Consider the following 18,685-nt stretch of genomic DNA (forward strand, 5'->3'; position numbering starts at 1 on the left):
ATAGAAGTTGAAAGAAAAAATGAATTTCAACAAAAGAAAACTTGCATAATTTTATTCCTTTTGATCAAATAGTCAGCTTTTCTTATAGTTATTTAGAAACCTAAATTTACAGTATATTTACTACATTACAAATCAAATATCCAGCTGTAATCTAACTGTAACTAACTGTTCATAGGATCCATGTCTAGTTAAAATATTTTGATGTAACAAAGTTGTTTTGTTGTCCCATTTGGTCCAACAATTGTCAGTTCTACTTACAAAACTGCGTGGAAAACTGATCAACATACAAACATACAAAAAATTTAGTATCGAATCTATACAATCATTCACTATGTAAGTCCGTCCGTCAGGAAGTCTCTAGGGGAAAAGCAATTTTCTCAGCTGTTAGAAGATAGGATGATCTACAAGTTTTTTTAATATAATTCCCTTTTATATAGATAAAGACATTTATTTATTGATATGTAAAGGTTTCGTGATCATCTATTATATATCTCATTCTTCTAATTATTTGTTTCCACTGAACATCTTTTTTACAACTCACAATGTCCGTTTGTCTATCAATGATTTACTAGTTTTGAATGCTGTCATTCTTGTAGTATATATTAACAAGCAAAATTTGCTATTTAAATAATTATTTGCTTGCGTATTTGCCTGAAGTATGAATTTGTTTGTATATATATTTCTAAATGTATATGTGTTACTATATAAAGAATAATTTGTGTGTTGTTGTATGAATAGTGAAATGGTTTTATTGTGCAAAATGCTATGTTCCTGTCCTATATTATGTACTTAGGTATTGTAACTTTAGGTTTTTAACATTAATCAATTCGTTTTACTTTATTTAAAATTTTTAAAAGTGTTTCAGTCCGTATGTCCGTCCGCAGATTATACTAATAACGAAATTAATTCGAAAAAATCACGAAACTTATACGTGGTTTTCAGCTGTCGTTTGGGGGCAACATAAATAAAATTGACGACCTCTCAATTTGCCCCCCAAATATTATTTGAGATTCATTATTATGTTGGATATACCTTATACCTGGTCCGTCCGTCACTGATAGCTCTAAAAGTTAAATAAACATATAGAATTTGAAACTGATTCCTAGATACGATTTAGAAAACGTATTAACTCTATTGTCATTATCAGAAAGTCCATAAATCCATTTAAAAAATGTTCATTTTTAAAACCTTACACTTAATGTTATTTTGTTCTACTGTCTTGTTCAGGAGCTTTATTTTATGGGTGCTGTAAAAATTGTTTCAAAAACAATTGCTTAATAACTTTTTTTTCAGCAATATTATACTAATTCCTGGAAGGTGTTAGGCTATTTTCTTTTTAATCTAAGCCTTGGGAGATTTTTATTATATGATTAATTAGCTGCATGTTATTTTTAGAATTTTATTTTATATCACATTAGAGTTATATACTATTTTCACCAACATTATTATTTGTGTAATCTGTCAATAAACAATAAACTAATCATCATACTTGAGTTAAATTGTAAGTAAACTAAATGTTGTCGCACCCTCCCAGTGGAACACAATATACAAAAAGAATCGGAATTCTTTATTATTTCTTTGAATTTATAGTGTCTACACAATTACACCAATATAAAAGTAGCAGGATGTTTATCTGTCTGTCTGTGTGTAGATTAACCACTTGATCGATATGGTTCTCGTTATAAGTGAAGCTTCTTTTAGACTAAGTATAGGTTTATATCTAAATATTTCGCGGAAGGGTAAAGCCACCCTCCCAAGATAAATCGTCCCTGATAAAGGAAAAAGGCAGTTCTTTGCGGAGGAATAAAAATATCAAAAGATCAAATATAAAGATTGAAGCAACAAAGAAGAAACATTAAAATTGAGCAGAGTAGCTACAGACTAAAAGTTATTCCTAAGGTCTTTCTTACAATCACAAATCATAGCAGAATTATATTATGTTTCAGGGGTGTTTTTTTTACTGGAATTCTATCTTTTTTATTAGCACTAGAACAAGAGTTGGATAAATATTGGAATTATCATTATAGAATGCCGAGCAAATAAACACTTTCTTTTTACAATACACAAAACAAACAATTTTATATTCTATGAAATGTTTAAAGTTCCATCCATATATAAAAGTAACAGGATGTCTGGCTGTATGTGTGTCCGTCTTTACCAAAGAATCTCACTAAACGCTGAACCGATATGGTCTTCCTTTACATTGTAGTTTCTCATAAGTTCAGTGAAGGTTTATTACTATTTTGGGGGACAAATCGGCACAAGAAATAAAATTACCCCAAAAAATAATCTTTAAAAATGTGGGGGGGTCGACTTTCCCCACCTCCTTATTACATACACTGAAGGCACAATAACAGAAGTACATGAATAAGGTGCCAGTCCCAAGGAGAAAAGATCATTATATGGATTTTTAACAAATCTAAAATAGATTTAAGGGCTCATTAGCTTCAGTTGTTATTCAAGAATAAGATAATGGTTGAAGGATTTTATGTTATTTGTCATTGTGAGTATGGGATGTGTCTTAAAAAAATTGATATTATGACAACTTTGGAAGTAAACTTAAAGCTGATAATAAGAAATATACATTTTTAAGACTGTCAGTGTATATACTAATCCGCCCATAAACAGCAGAAGCATTGATGTCGGAAAAAAAGATTGTGCTACAGAACGACAGTGGGACACAAACAATTATAAAATAGCTTTGCTACCAACAAAAACTATAACCAACCTTTTCTCCTTTAAAACCAGGAAGACAGTGGCAAAGCCCCGTGACATGATCACACACAGCTCCGTTATAACAATCACATCTCTGTGCACACTTGAGACCATATGTACCAGGGGGACAAGGGTTCGCGCATACAACTCCCTAAATTAAACAGTTAAGGGATACCTAACTTTAACCTTGTTTAAATTTTTTTCGAATTGAAATCTAACTGAAATTTTATTGAGAGTTGTGGGGGGGGGGGGATTTAAAGGAAAAAGTATGCAATACTTCTTTCTTGTTTACTACTATTAAGGTATGATTTTAACTGGTCAAGCATCTATAGTTGAATCAATAGTACGATATCAAGTCGACATTATGATTTATAGACAAGCTGTGCTACTTACCGTCCATCCCATGGCACAGTGGCACTGGCCCGTAATTGGATTACAGTTTCCCGCGTTCTGGCACTGGCACTGGCTGGTACAGTTCCGTCCATGTAGGCCTCGTGGACACGGGGTTTCACATCTTAACAAAAATATTTGCATCAAAGTTGGTTTAATTAAAATTCCAACCTTTTACTCTACATATGCTTGCAAAATGGCCAAAATTCTTAACTGTATCTAGTAAGATAAATCCAGAATTTTCTAATGCATTGGGGGCCAATATATATTGAGGACTATGGTGGCTTGAAGAAACTTTAGATTGCATTTAGACTTTATTCATAACTAGCGGTTACGACCTTAGAGGCCTCTAGTGGCACGTCAAATGTATTCTTTTTAATCTATGTTAGGATCAGCTGTTTACGAAAAAATATCAAGAAGGCCGTTATTTATATTTTTTTTTGATTTTTTGCAAATTCTATTAGAAGGTTGGTGGTACCCTCCCCAAAATAGTTATAAACCTGCCCAGGACCTAGGAGAAAAACTGAAAAGAAGCACCATTTCGGTTTAGCGATTAGCAAGATCCTTCGGTACAGACACACATACAGACAGAGAGAGATCCTTTTATTCTTTTATAAGGACTTCAAGTTTAAAGTGACTTCGATAGATTGGCTAAGGGACATAAACTAATTATAGAGTATCAATCTTTTAAGAACAATGTAAACTTATAACCGGTCTAAAATACAAAATCTTTACTATTTCATTGCAACTACAATTACAATTTCGTGATTTCTTCCATACAATATTGTACTGTAGATTACTTCATAACTTTTACAATTTGATACAATTTTGTAAAAATAAGAATTTGAAAACAAATAAAAAACAACAAAAAATATAAATAAACTAAATTCTTGTTATTGTAAATATAAACACTTAGAAGATTAATATTTTTATAAGCTTTGTTATCACATTTTAGGGCGGTTTCCCTCATATTGTATCTGGACCACAAACGAACTTTGTCTGGAAGTCCTTAACTGTGCATGTATCAAGTCGCGCGCGCCAGTCTTAGACCAAGGCATTCCCCGTACTCTAAGTATTTAATGCACAAAACGTGTCCAGCAACGAGAACCATTTCTAACGTCTTTAGGTATGACTCGAATATGGACCAATATTCGAATCTGCCATCCACCAGACAACTGGCATATGAGCTATATGTACCACAGTCGCATTAAAACATTAAAGAGAAATTACGAAATAGTTATTACATTTAAAAAGAAAATTGAAATGCCCCTAAAAACTCAGATATTCTAGCGAATGGCGGAGTTGGTACACTAGGAGAGAAGTATTATGAATAAAAATTAGTAGGAGGATAAGTAGATTCTTATTTTTATGTTGTTAATTAGCTTCCTACATTTAAGTATATGTATATTCTTGCAAAATTTTGAGGTATTCGTCCATTTTAACAAATAATTTTCAAGAGTCATACATATCCGAAAAATAGCCTAAAAATTGTATTCAGCCGTTTACGATATATTACTTAAATGAACACATCCAATGTATTTATAATCATATTTACCAATTTTTTAGCAGTTAAAATAAATATTATAGTTTCTTTACAGGTGTTTAATCTTTTTAAAAGTATAATGAGCGTATTTTTTTTGCAATATTTTGTTAAAATGGGTGCAAGCTTCCAGTCAAATGCACTTATTAGGTCAAACTGTTCATAATTATGCGTTTGGACAACATTAAGTACTAATAAGCGCATTTGACTCGAAGCTTGCATCCAATTTTAAGGAATATTGCGAAAAAAAATGACGCTTTTACTTATTATTTGAACGTACTTTAATATTGTCACACATCGAGCAATTTTAGATGTTTTGCTGGGACGTCATTTTTTGTTGTAAAACTTTGCACTTACACACAAGACAATTAATTTTAACAAAATTGGATGATCAAACTTTTTTTTGCATCCAAAGGATTAAACGAATATTCTTTTTCTAGGGGGGGGGGGGGGGGCAGGGCATGATAGTGATCTTATAACAATGTTAAGAGCAATGCATCTCTATAATCAAATCTCAAAATGTTCATGTGTCCGTATAATGTTTCATGTATTATTGTTTGATTGATTAGCCATAGTTTCTTAGGGTTTGAACCTAAGTCGTCATGGAGTAGGTTGAGACACTTTTGTATAACCACTTGTATTATGCGTTGTTACCCTGTATTTGTTAATGTCAGTTTGTCTGACCATCTGATTTGTTGAGCTTTACTTTTATGGATTCTTAAAATAGAATATTTCATTGGCGGTTTCCCTTACATTGAAAATGGACTACAGACAAACTTTTGAAAAAAAACAACTTACATGTTTTAATGCTTATTTTAGTTCAGACTGGGTTAAGTAATGGTTAGGGGAGCCCCACAGGGAAACACTGGGTTAAATCCCTATATTTAGAGGTAAATTAATCTGTATTGAAATTAGGACAGGGGTTTTGAGTGGTCTTTCTTTTGGTATGAGCGAAAGTACCAAATATTTTTGTTTTATTTACACAAATGTTTGATGTAGGTAGGCAACGCCTTTAAAGTAAACAAAGTCAACAGTTAATCAATAAAAAAGCTACACTTCATTTAGAATTAAAAGAGACTAGCGGCACCACTAGCATCTAAGGGCTCTGTTTTTTAAGGGTGAGGCCGGGGGTGAAAAATAGCCCTAAACCAATCTAAAGAATCGAATCTAAAAACAAAATATTCTAAAAGGATTTCAGTGCCTATATATAAAAAAGTGTTCATTTATATTCAATATATATAAAGTCAATAAATTCAGTCGCTTTTAAAATCTTAACGATAAAATAAAAAATATAGCTATAGAATAGAAGAAGAATAAGAACATATTACAAGTAGCTGAATGTTATTATTTATTTCCAAGTTACAGTAAGCTCTAATAAACACCTAGATCGAAAGTTTCTTAATATTCAGGGAGCTTATTGAACTATGGCATGTTTTAAGCTATATATATGAAATTTACATCCTACCAAGATATACTTCTATGAGCAAGGAGTAACATTTAAGGAAAAAATAGATCAATGCTAAAATTCCATGAGCAATTTGATGAAATTAACTAAAATAGTTTCATGTAGTATAACAAGAACTGGTAATAATGTAAACATTGTATTAATGTCATCAATTTAATCCCCTCAGGCTTAAGCAAATACAAATTGTGTATGGTTATATAAAATATTACATTTTTGTGAAAAATGGTCTTTTTAGAAAAAGGTTTTATTTGTGTTGATAAAAAGACATATTCTTACACCTACGGAGAGTTCTTATTTTATGGGACACTATCTCTGAGGAGATCTTATAGCTTTACTTAACCTAACCTAACTTATAATAAGCATTAAAAAATATGTTAGTTTGTTATCCATTTGCGATTTAGTGAAAACCGCTATATGTACTAATTCAGACACAAAAACACGTAACACTTATTGAATTTTTGAATTTATATAAAAAAAAAGCTGGCTATTCAAGTTTTACCATAGTACATAATATTACTATTTATAGTTACTTGCGGCTCGCTCTAAGCATCTAGGGTATCTATATTCGAAGGGGCAGAGAGGGGCAAAAAAATTGCGCTAAACCATTCTAAGACCTAAATATGAAAATGAAGTAGCCAAAATCTATCACATGACCTATATGAAGCTTATTAAAATAAAGAACCCGATTGGTTCAGTAGTTATTGAGCTTATTGAGTTACCTACAGCTTCAGACAATAAACCCTTGCTACTTGACGAAATAGTTATTTTAAGCTTTTGTTGCCACGCTATTTATTGTCTATGTGGATTAAATCAACAAGAATGAAAAACTTACAAAGCTCCCCTCCATCCAGCTGCACATGAACAGGCCCCCGTCACATGATCACACATTCCTCCTGGAAAAATTAAGGTAAATTTAATTTTTTATATAATATATTAATGGATGTAAAAAATATACGAGGAGATAATGACAGGGGAAAAATTGTCTTCAATTCAAGTTTCATGTAACTCATATATTGGTCCGTTCGTTCATCCAACAGGAGGGGAGGGGATGAGGTGTATCATTATTGCAGTCCGCTTCCTTGAAACATAAAAATCTGGTGTAAGATCCAAGTAATAATATATCCATTAAAATATTAAATACTTCATGTTAGCTTTGGTAGGTTTGCATCTGGTTGAAAAAAGGGCAAGAAATAGTAAATGTGCCCCCCCCCCCCCCCCCATCCAAACCCAAACACATATTCAATTGGGGACATTTCTCATTTCCCCCTTCCATTAACTGGTAATATTGAAGTTAAAACTTAAAATTCTTGATTGTTAGAAATATTTTGTTTTAAACTAAAACATTTCAATGAATGGTTTCAGATTGATTAATCCCTGTTTGCACGTTTTAATTGTTAATTTGCATAATTTTTTTGCACAATAGAAATAGTTTAATTTCTGTAGTAATTGTTATACATCCATTTAACTTAGGGATATTAAGAAATAAGAGAGTGGACGATGTACATTCCGAAATTTTATAAACAAAATTAAACCTTCTTTAGATTTAAATAAATGGTAGAAAAAATTAGACACTTCCTAGATTGTAAAACCCAATCAAGATAGGCAAACATTTGTTTGTAATACATTGTTCAATTTTTTTTATACAATTCAATTTTGTTGACTTATAATTTTTTTAATGTAAATGAAAATGAAAAATAGAAATATGATCTTACCATTTTGACATTTGCATATTTCTTGACAATCCTGACCAAACCTAAAATAAATATAAACTATTACAAATTAAATAAGTTTTAATTCAATATTAGAGAATAAAATTATTAGAATATCTTTATAACAGATTATAAGGATAAATTAGAATTTTTGTCCGCTTATTTACTGGTCCAACTATTGAGGGATGTAAATTAAATAAATCGTGATATAAATCAAGTGTCAATTATGATCCTTTGGTAATATTAATGGAAGTTTATGATCTCCCATACACCTCTCTGTGGAGCCACAAACGTGTTTAAAACTACCTTCCTAATTTCATCAACAGATGTCTTTGACTTTTTCTTACCAAGAATATAGGGTGAGGCGGGGCATTACCGGTAATTTTTTCGGTTTTTTGAATAAAAAATGGGGTAAATATTAATATTTTTAAATGGAACCAAGACCATTAGAAAGCTTACGGAAAGGACTATCAGGTCCTAATAGGACGTTATCCTAGGACTTTTAGAAGTTTGTCATAATTGGACTCAAAGAAATTACCGATAAATGCCCCATGGTGGGGCATTGTGGGTAACGTCTTTTCAACCTTAAAAAAATCGATGAAAAACGGCCAAACGGCCAGTCAAACATAAATAATCATAATTAGTATAGGTTATAGGGATTATCCACAAAAATTTTCATAAAGATCGGACTATTCCTTCTATGTCAAAAATAATTTTTTTTAAAGGACGAGAAATTTCGATTTTTTTTTCACAAAAATTTTCTTTCAAAATAAAATTTGAATTTTTTTATATAAAAAAAATCTGTTCTATTCACTTTTTGGCCTAATTCTTAAAAAGCCCATATTGAATTTTAGATTTTACCAAAGAAAACCTGAAAATTGATATTACAAATCGAATTTGAATTTTTTTTTCGACGTTACCGAAAAATACCCCGCGCGAACTTTGGTCATTTTTGAAAAAAATATTAACTCTACATTTAAGCTCTCAACGGATTTGGAAAGAGCGGGCAATTCTTAGTTCAAAAGGTTTTTACGGATCAGTTCTAGGTCTTACCAATTTTTGTGTAGGTCGATCTTTATACACATAGGTGAAAAAAAATTTGAAAAAAAATTTTTTTCGTCCGACTTTGAGACCCCAAAAGTACCCTTAAAATTTATCTCACAAAAATTTCATTATATACTTTTTTGTAGGCAATTTAATAAGGAACAAATTTGCTTTCATGTTTTTTTCTGTCAGTCGATTAGAACATGGAGAAAAATGTCATTTTCTGAAGGTGGGTAAAAAATTACCGGTAATGCCCCTTACCGGTTAATGCCCCGCTTGACCCTAATACAAAGTTTTTCTGCATGTTTAATATTCTTACATCATTGTTGAATAAAGAAAACTTTCTACCCACAACTTTTTATCATAACAATAAATATTCTAAATTTGAACCACGGCTAAGCAGCCGACAATTTTAGGGCAGCCTCTAGCTTCTAGCATCTAGAGAAGGTTGTAAAAGTGAGAAAATAGCCTAAAACACACACAAGACATATATAAAGCTTCCCAAAAGAGTAAAACTTAATCAGAACAGCAATTTCCAGGAAATTCAGATAAAAATGCTAGGTTCAAATTTATAAAATATCATTGATTTCTGAAAATGCAAAAAAATTGCGGCTAAAACTAAATTTGCTCCTGCCACTCATTAATATTAGGTAAGGCTCAGCTGCGGTCACAGTTTAGTGTTACGAACGGCGACGGCTGGCGAGACTTGATTTCAAAATTTTATAAAAAGTGAAATGTTAATGTTTGACAAAGTAAAGTTTAAATATTTACATATTTATGTAAAGTAAACCAGATGAAAAAAAACTTGACTTCTTTAAAGTGTGGTACCACAAAGACAATAATTATGTCTATATAAAAGTAATAAGGTTACAAATTATGGATGAAATGTTTACATACCTATGCCAATAAATAAGCAATAAAAAAAAATACAGTAAACATTATATGTGTTTTGTATTCCATAATTCTGCTAATAGGGAAGACTAAATAATGACTTGTGACGTACACAAAATTCTTAAGAAAAACTAAGCTCTGTTAATTGTTATTAAGAGAAGTAGCCAGTTTTTAAAAAGGAAAAAAAGAGTATCCACAACAGTTATTAAATAGAATTTAATATCTGATCTTGATTGAGAGTTTTATAACTTTTGACATTAGGAAAGAAATAATGTTGGATTGCTTTCCCCTGTTATCAACAAATTTGTATCACACCCTACCCGAATAAAATGCAAAGTAAAAGTTGAATTTGAAAGGGTGGCCTCTTTTTTTCTTGTATGAAAGGTGATATATCTTCCCAGATATTTCACTGTGCAACATAGAGCGATAATAGAGTATTCATAAAACAGTTTTATAATCATCATAATTTCACTTGGTTAAAACTAATTATTCTGAACCCTAATGAAAACAAGAATAGTTTTCATGAAAACTGACGCCTTTTTGAACTTAAATACTAAGATTTTTGTCTTTTTTGACATGACCGAGAGACAGACGGACAAAATGTATGGAGCAGATGAGAATAAATAATAGGATTCTTGACTAAAATTTGCAGCTGTCTATCTAAAATGGCAGTTGAGAAAATCACATTTCCCCAACACAAAGGTTTTTGTCCTTTTAAGCATGACCGACCGACAGACTGACAAAGTAATGTTTGGGGCAGATGCATTAGGCTTCTCTGGTGTAATTTTCCTCTAAATCACCGTCTAATGCCTTGAACCGGGACCGAGTGGTATTTATGTATCAATAAAATGGTAATAATACGTGAAAAAGTGAGAAAATATGTACACATACATTCTGTAGGATACAGGTTGCGGGCAGTAAAATAAAAAAAAATATTTTTAGTTTAAATTTGGGGTGTGAAATGTCTAAAATAACATGAGTTGTAATAATCAAGGGCTTTTAATAAATCAATTCCCCCCCCCCCCTGCTTGGACGTCCTCAGTTTTCATTATTAAATGAAATTATTAAATTAAGGCCCAGAATCCAGAAATATTTTCTATAGGTATGTTGGTATTTTTTAGATCTAATTTAAGAAAAAATCTATGCAGATGTATTAAAATAAAAAAAAATTGGCAAGATAATTTTTATAAAATTGTGAAAAAAATTGCCACAACCTGTATACACATTTGAACAGGGCATTTACCTACATATCATATACTGCATAACTTTTTAAAAAAAATATATTTTATGTAATACAAAGAAAAATATGAATTGTAAAACTTGCATGGTATTATTGCATAAATAAATACACATTTTTTAAAAGTAGACTAATAGGATAAAACAATGAAAAAAATTTTACAGTTGGAAGGAATATATTACCGAAGAAAAAACATCTTGCCTTTAGCAATTCTTCTAGTAAAAACTGATCCTTTTAAAATAAATGTTTCTTTTGGACCATGGAAAGAAAACTAAGTAGCGGGTTTCGTCTTTTTTTTCACAGAAGCTTTTGATAGGTTATTTTAGGTAAATGTTAATAATTGCCCCGCAGAGGCTATAAATAGGAGAAAAGCTACTGTAAAAATACGAAAAAACCCGCTACTTTGTTTTCTTTCTCTCTCACATACAAGATGAAAAATAGAGAAGATACTAACCTATAAGGATCACACGTAGTCTGGCACTTGTCTCCCCTCCATCCTGGTGGACATGTACATGCTCCAGACATGGGGTCACAGGAAGCTCCATTCATACATGGGCACTTGTTCTCACAGCTTGGTCCCCACGTGCCTGCTGGACATGCTGAAAACAAAAAGTCTATAAAAGTTAAGAATATAAGCAATGCCGTGCACATGGTTTTGCCTAACGCATCCGAAAACTTTGACACTCCCCTTAATATTCTTAACATTCTCCTTAAACCTAAAACTAGGTTTGGGTGAAAATTATAAAGGGGCGTGACTTTTTTATCTTGACGCCTACATTGTCTCTGTTCTAGGGACGTGTATCAGTTGGTTGAAGACTCTTGTAAAATGGGTATGAGTAGTGAAGTAGGTCAATAATTAGAGGGGTGTATCTGCCTCCCTTGATTTTGTCTGAGGAATGAATACAAATCCCATCTGAACGCTTCTAAATATAAGCTTTCAGATCATATTTATATTAAAACAACCTTATCCATTACATTTGAAATTTTAGGAATTCGAAATATCCCCACACAATCTAATTATAATTATAATGTACACACAAGACACTAAAGTCGTGTTTTTGACATTGATTTCATTCAAAGACGTCCATAAGAACATAATTTCTATATATTACAGTAAATTTCTTGTCTGCCAAACCTTGCTAATGTTCTGTATTACAACAGGGGCTTGTTGACTCGAGGCACAATTCTGTAGTTGAACTTGATAGCTTTAAACTAATTAAGTTAATCCGTCTATCATTATGTAGTTTAATCAGGGGTAAGGGAGTAGTTAAGTTAAATTAAATTTTCATAAAGGTCATACATATAATTTGCTTATAATGCTTAAATCTACATTTATTCTTTTGAGACTTTTAAGAAACAGAAAAGATATATTAATTTAACTTGTTTTGAGAACCCACTCTATAACCAGTCAGTTACAAAATGTTAAAAGGGAAAAGTAGGTTGCGGGTAAAATCCGTAATAGTGTGTGTTTTAAGGCTTAAAAAAAGTATTAGAACGATTCGCTAAATATGTGGATTTCTTATTGAAAAGAACTATAGACAACAATTAAAAAAAAAAAAAAGTAAACATAAATTTTTATCGTTCTACTACTGTTTTTAACTTAAAACACACAACCTTTACAGATTTTACCCGCAACCTATCCCTTTTATAAGCTTTGCTACTTAAAGACGTTGAAATTCTTGTAAATATTTCATGTCACATATACGATTTTGTATATGAATCAATACTATGGATATTTCAAATATTTGCAAATCCCTTTTTCTAAAAATTATGTAAATTGAATATAATGTATGTAGAGATGTAAAATAGACAGACTTAATGTTTTTCCTCTCATAGAGAATAGTTACTATGGAGAGAGAGGACAATTGCGCTTAAATAATCTGCATCGATTTCTTCACTTATTAATTCAAACTACTTAAATGTAAAGTATTAAAATTATTTATATGTTGCTTGGCTGTTTTGTTTTATTTATATTACCTAGGTATATACATATACTATAGATAAATTATTATCCGCCAAAAATTGTTTTTATCTTTCTTTTATCAAGTTATCCAGAACATCACTAGGGTAACAATTTACAAATAAGCTGAGACCCCGAGATATTATCATGTTTTCTTCTAATTTCTAGGGGCCTTACCCCTTCGGAGAGAAGTATGGATATACATACACCCTCCCTCAATCTCAAAATGTTTTTTTTTTATTGGAAGGTTTACTTAATATGATGTTTTTATCAAAGGAGAATCATATTATACCCACACCGATACACATCCAACCTTTTTTAAATACTGGTATGAAGAGCAAATTGATTTAACTAACATCTATAAATGAATGAGAACTAAGAACATTCCTAAATTCAGTCTCTATCAGTAAAATAACATCAAAAAAAAGGCAACAGACCAAACAATAACCCTGTTGTGATATTACCATTATTACTATCTTGATAACCAGCGAGTAAATAAAATTGGATTGGACAGATATTGGATTTGTGTCCAAATACAAATAAGTGATCACACCTAATTATCTCTACTGAACAATAGAAAAAACAATGCCTATTTTTTGTACGTTTTGTTATCAGACATAAATGTATGCTTCCATATAACACACATTTTTTTAAAATTAGTAATATTTATGTACATGACTAGCTGAAGCGACCCTAGCATCTAGGGGAGTGCGGGGTATGTGAGCAAAATAACTTAAAACCATCCCAAGATATTTATAAAGCTTACACGAAAGAAACATCCGATTAAGACAATTAATTTCCGAGATCTTTATCTTCCGATAAAAAACTTAACTACTTTATATGATAGATACTGCATCACAGCATTTGAAAGCCTTTAAGTCAATAGTTTTACTATTTTGTGGATTATAAATAATCATACATATTTTTACCCTTAAAAAAGATGTGATTCTATGAAAACAAATAACAAAAGTTTCATTTTATTCTCCTGTACTTTGCAATAAGATGCGCTATGACAGATATGTGTGCCTACTAGAATAAATCTTCTATATTTATGCCTAAATTTGTATGCATAAATATGAAGATATTGCTGTAAAATATCACAACAAAATATGGGTCAAATACAGTAGTGTACCTTGGCAATACAGCAAATAAAAACATAGAAAAGGACAATTGCATCCAATAGCAGCAAAACTTTTTAAAAAGATGATTTAAACATTTCATGTTAAATAATGATATTTTTCTATTTGTACAGAAATCAAGTTCTGTTTTAAAATATAAGCAACTGCATGTTTATTTTCTAATATGAAATCTAAAACGTGCTTTTCTAATAAAAGTTATATCCAGGGAGGGAGGTGCCATTGGACTATCCTTATACTAAAGTAACAGGATGTCTAAGTTTCTGTGTGTTTGTTTGTATCGAAGGATCTCGCTAACCGCTGAACCGATCGGGTAGCTCCTCATAGGTCCCGGGAAGGTTTATAACTATTTTGGGGGAGGGTACCACCACCCTCCCAAGAGAAATAATAATAAATCGAAATTTTTATTTTTAGTATAGAGACTCCTACGTAACATTGCGAGGTATCGTATAAAGAGACTCTTACGCAACATATCGTAGAAACTTGAACGCAACAAAAATCAAACATTTAAAGTGCCACTAGAGACTTCTAGGGGCGTAGCCGCTAGTAAATTATATACTAGTACACAAATTTTCTTTCATTAACCCAAATACTTAAAGCATTTGATCTGCAATATTGATTGGTTGGTTCAAATTAGAAGTGTTATACATCGATTTATAGTCCATCCACTTATCGCGTAGGGTCCCTATTAAATCTATATTAATAATTTATAGAAAATAAAAAATTTAGCTGTAAGATAATTTTCATTTGTTGGATGATAAAAACACTAAATATTTGTCTTAATATTTGGTAACGCAGGGAGGACAAATCTAGAGTTACTAAAATATTAAAGACATTTTCAAAGACATTTTCAATGTTCATAAAATCAAATAAATATTTGGTGGAAAAAAGTTATAAAAATGAAAATTTTCTAAATGTAAGAACTTAGTAAAATGCATTTGTTTTCTGTGATCAGAGTTGTCTTATCGTTATGAATCTCATCATAATTATAAATCATAGCAGGGAGGGAGGGGACATTGGACTGTATATTCTAGTCCCCAAAGTATGATAATAACGTTTTTTTATTTGTATACTTAACAACATTTCGGACTTTTCTTAAATTTTGGTTGGTTCAGTAAGTTGAGTGTATAATCGTTTCAATCACTTATTGTAATGTACAGAATGGGTAATTTTGTGAATTATCATTGGAGATGTACGTACATCAATTTATCGGCCATTTTTGAAGTAAAAATTTTGAATTTTTGTCAACAGATTCTTAGCTTTTTAGGTCAAAACAGTATTGAATGATTTAATGTATGCTATGTTTATCATATGAGTTATGTCTAGACAAACATTCATATCAGCAAAGGTGATTCAAAACAGGATTTATTAAAAACAGCAAAAAAAACTTCGGGTATAGTCCCGTTTCCCCTATTTCTAGCCCCTGCGGGGGCTCTAACCCCGCGGAGCCAATTGCCTATCACTGCGGGGCAAACACCTAATCTTACTCAACCTAACCTAACATAACCTATATCCAAAAGCGTGGTGAAAATACGACGAAACGGCCCGTAAGAGGCGTTGTCACGAAAGTGACTATAACTAAAACTTCTATTAAACTTAAATTTAAAAATCATGAAGAAAAAAAAACTGTATAATGCTTACCTACCTAGTACAGGAAAAAATAAATAACATAGTAAAATAAAATTCTAATTTTGGTTTTTCATATAAACACTGATATATGAATATACAAAAGAACCATTTCCTCAAAAAACACGGACGACAAAACAATCATTGTTTCTTTAAGAAAATAAGCTTTCCAAAAAAAAGGAAGGAGTAGGTTGCGCTAAAAATCCGTAAAGGTTGTGAGTTTTAAGTTAAAAACAGTAGTAGAACGAAAAAATTTAAGTTAACTTTTAAAAAAATTTGTTTATAGTTCTTTTCAATAAGAAATACACATATATAGTGAATATTACCGTTCTACTACTATTTTAAAGCATTAAAACTCACACCTTTACAGATTTTTAGCGCAACCTACTACTCCCTTTTTAGAGCAAATAGGTTTATCACAATAAGAGGGGTTTATATCGCAATTATTGTATAAAAGACACATTTGAGAAACATCCTTAATTCCGCGGATAAGAAAATGAAAAATAAAAAGAATTATTCACGATTGGATGACATTAAATCTCAATATTCTAAAATTCTAAAAACTTGAGAAAAAAACATGTAATAATGATTTTATAATCAAATATTTTGCTTAAGTCAAACTGTTCATAATTACAACAAAACAATTAAGTACACCCCTCTTGACCATGATATACGCCTCTACACCACTCTATAACAGCCAAGGAGAAGTAATGCCAAAAAGTTACACCCTTCTAAAATTAAAGGGGAGTATAAGATAAATTTTGAGCGCTTCAGGCGAAGAATAATTTTTTTAAATATTGTATGTTGATTGTGTAGGTGGTTAAACAACAAGAGGAGTGTTAAAATTCGCGCAACCCCCTGTTAAAACCCCGTACACGCCACTGGTTTCTGTTAATTTTTAAGGCGTATCTAAAAAAAACGACAACCTATAAGGAAAACATATTAAACATTTAACCTAAAACCATTAAGTATTTGTGAATGTTAATATGTATTTTTCTGCCTAAATAAATATGATAAACCATATATATTAACATATTCCCATTGAAAGAATCATTTAGAACGTCTGATGGTATTTATGTTTATATTATGGCTATTTATATTAGTAGTGCAGCTACTTAATATATATCATCGTTTATTTTGGTTAATTTCATTTTAGGGGGAGGGGGGAAGTAACTTTAAATTGGAGTGTGGTGGGGGGGGGGGGGTAGGATAATTCCCCCCCCCCCTCACATTATGGGGATGAAATTCAAATTTGTTTGTTGATACCTATATGAAAAATTTAAAATTTTAAATGATAGTTTAAAATCTGTTAAAAATAAGTAAAAGTTTCTAAAAAAACGCAGAAAATATAATTCTATTTCAATTTATAGCAAATAAAAGTGATCATTTTTATTTGAAACTGAAATTTATATAGTTAAGAGTACATTGATATGATATAAATTTGAGAGCAAGTGTTGGTAACAGTCAGGTTATTTGACACAAGGCACAGATTACAAAATATGTTTTTCAGTCGACAATAAATTTTAGATGTCAAGAAATATGCCAGGCGTTTTTTTTTTTTCACGAGAAAATACGGGAAACGTATTGATCGTTCATTATCCACCTTTTTCCTACTTACAAAAATTATAGATGGACAAATTTTGAAATTATATTGACAACTTATTAAGTGCCTATGAAAGTTTGACGTCAATTTTATGGGAAATAAAATTGTCTCGCGGAAAAAATCACTATTTTCATTTCATTTCATTTGTCTTATACTTCACTACTAAGACTAAAACCGTTCCTATCCCGGAAGGGAGGTGATAACCTTAGACTGTATATTGCACTGGTGCACAACGTTTAATAAGCACATTCACTTAATGTTTGGCACAAAAACTTTGGGTACTTTTGTTGAATTTAATACGTTGGCTCAATTTATCGTACATTGCCTTACACCTTAAGGTCCCTGGTTCTTTGCTAAAAGCTGAAAGCCTCTTTTTGGAAGCAGTGTTGATGATAAGCAAGACAAGAAAACTTAATCTTCAAGTTTATTACATTGGAACAGCTTTGGTAAAATGTCATAAATTTAACTTTAGGTTCAATTTTAAATTTTTCTCCTCTCCTGCCTCAAACTTAAACTCAGGGTTGGATTCTTAAATATGTTTACAGCTTATCATTCAATTTAAAGAATGCCACACCAAAGGCGTTAAAATTGTCAGTGCTTTCACACAAAGCACTCTGTTAAGCACTGATACTGATATTGAAAATGGTAATGGGGTAGTTTTTCCTTTGTTTGTTTATTACTTTATTTGGGTATAGTCCTTTCCATGACATCGCTCCATATGGGGCGATGATTTTCTATAGCTCCTTCAAGGAGCTATAGCATAGCCTCTTATCATATGGAGCGATGTGATAGCCCCTTTTAAGGAGCGTTCATATCGCCTCTTATGATAAGAGGCTATGCTATAGCTCCTTCATGGCCTCTTAATAGCTCCTTTGAAGGGGCGTTAATATCGCCTCTTATGATAAGAGGCTATACTATAGCCCCATGATGGCTCCTTCATAGCCTCTCCATCGCCCCTCCATAGTCCTTTACCTCCAGTGCCCCTTCATCGCTCCTTCATCGCCCCTACATCGCTCCTTCATCTCTCCTTCTTGAAATTTATATTAAATTGTACTTTGATGGCCCCTACATCGCCCCTACATCGCCCCTACATCGCTCCTTCATCTCTAATTCTTGAATTTTATATTACATTGTACTTTGATGGCCCCTACATCGCTCCTCCATCGCCCCTACATCGCTCATACATCGCCCCTACATCGCTCCTTCATCTCTCCTTCTTGAAATTTATATTACATTGTACTTTGATGGCCCCTACATCGCTCCTCCATCGCCCCTTCATCGCTCCTCCATCGCCCCTACATCGCTCCTTCATCTCTCCTTCTTGAAATTTATATTACATTGTACTTTGATGGCCCCTACATCGCTCCTC

At 31.7% G+C, this 18,685-nt stretch overlaps 1 protein-coding gene across 2 annotated transcripts in view; it reads right to left on the bottom strand.

The window, feature by feature from the left end:
- Window positions 1-18,685, bottom strand: part of LOC145329630 (uncharacterized) — a 115,289-nt gene that overhangs the window by 82,342 nt on the left and 14,262 nt on the right. For both annotated transcript variants that reach the window (XM_080173948.1, XM_080173947.1), the window contains exons 5-9: window positions 11,446-11,590; window positions 7,823-7,863; window positions 6,943-7,003; window positions 3,109-3,229; window positions 2,729-2,866 (exon numbers count right to left, since the gene is read on the bottom strand). In XM_080173948.1, the coding sequence (XP_080030074.1) occupies window positions 2,729-2,866; window positions 3,109-3,229; window positions 6,943-7,003; window positions 7,823-7,863; window positions 11,446-11,590 (506 nt within the window). The remainder of the gene's footprint in view (window positions 1-2,728; window positions 2,867-3,108; window positions 3,230-6,942; window positions 7,004-7,822; window positions 7,864-11,445; window positions 11,591-18,685) is intronic.

This window comes from Acartia tonsa, chromosome 10, assembly GCF_053477335.1.
Source record: "Acartia tonsa isolate MP-2025a chromosome 10, ASM5347733v1, whole genome shotgun sequence".
NCBI lineage: Eukaryota > Metazoa > Arthropoda > Copepoda > Calanoida > Acartiidae > Acartia > Acartia tonsa.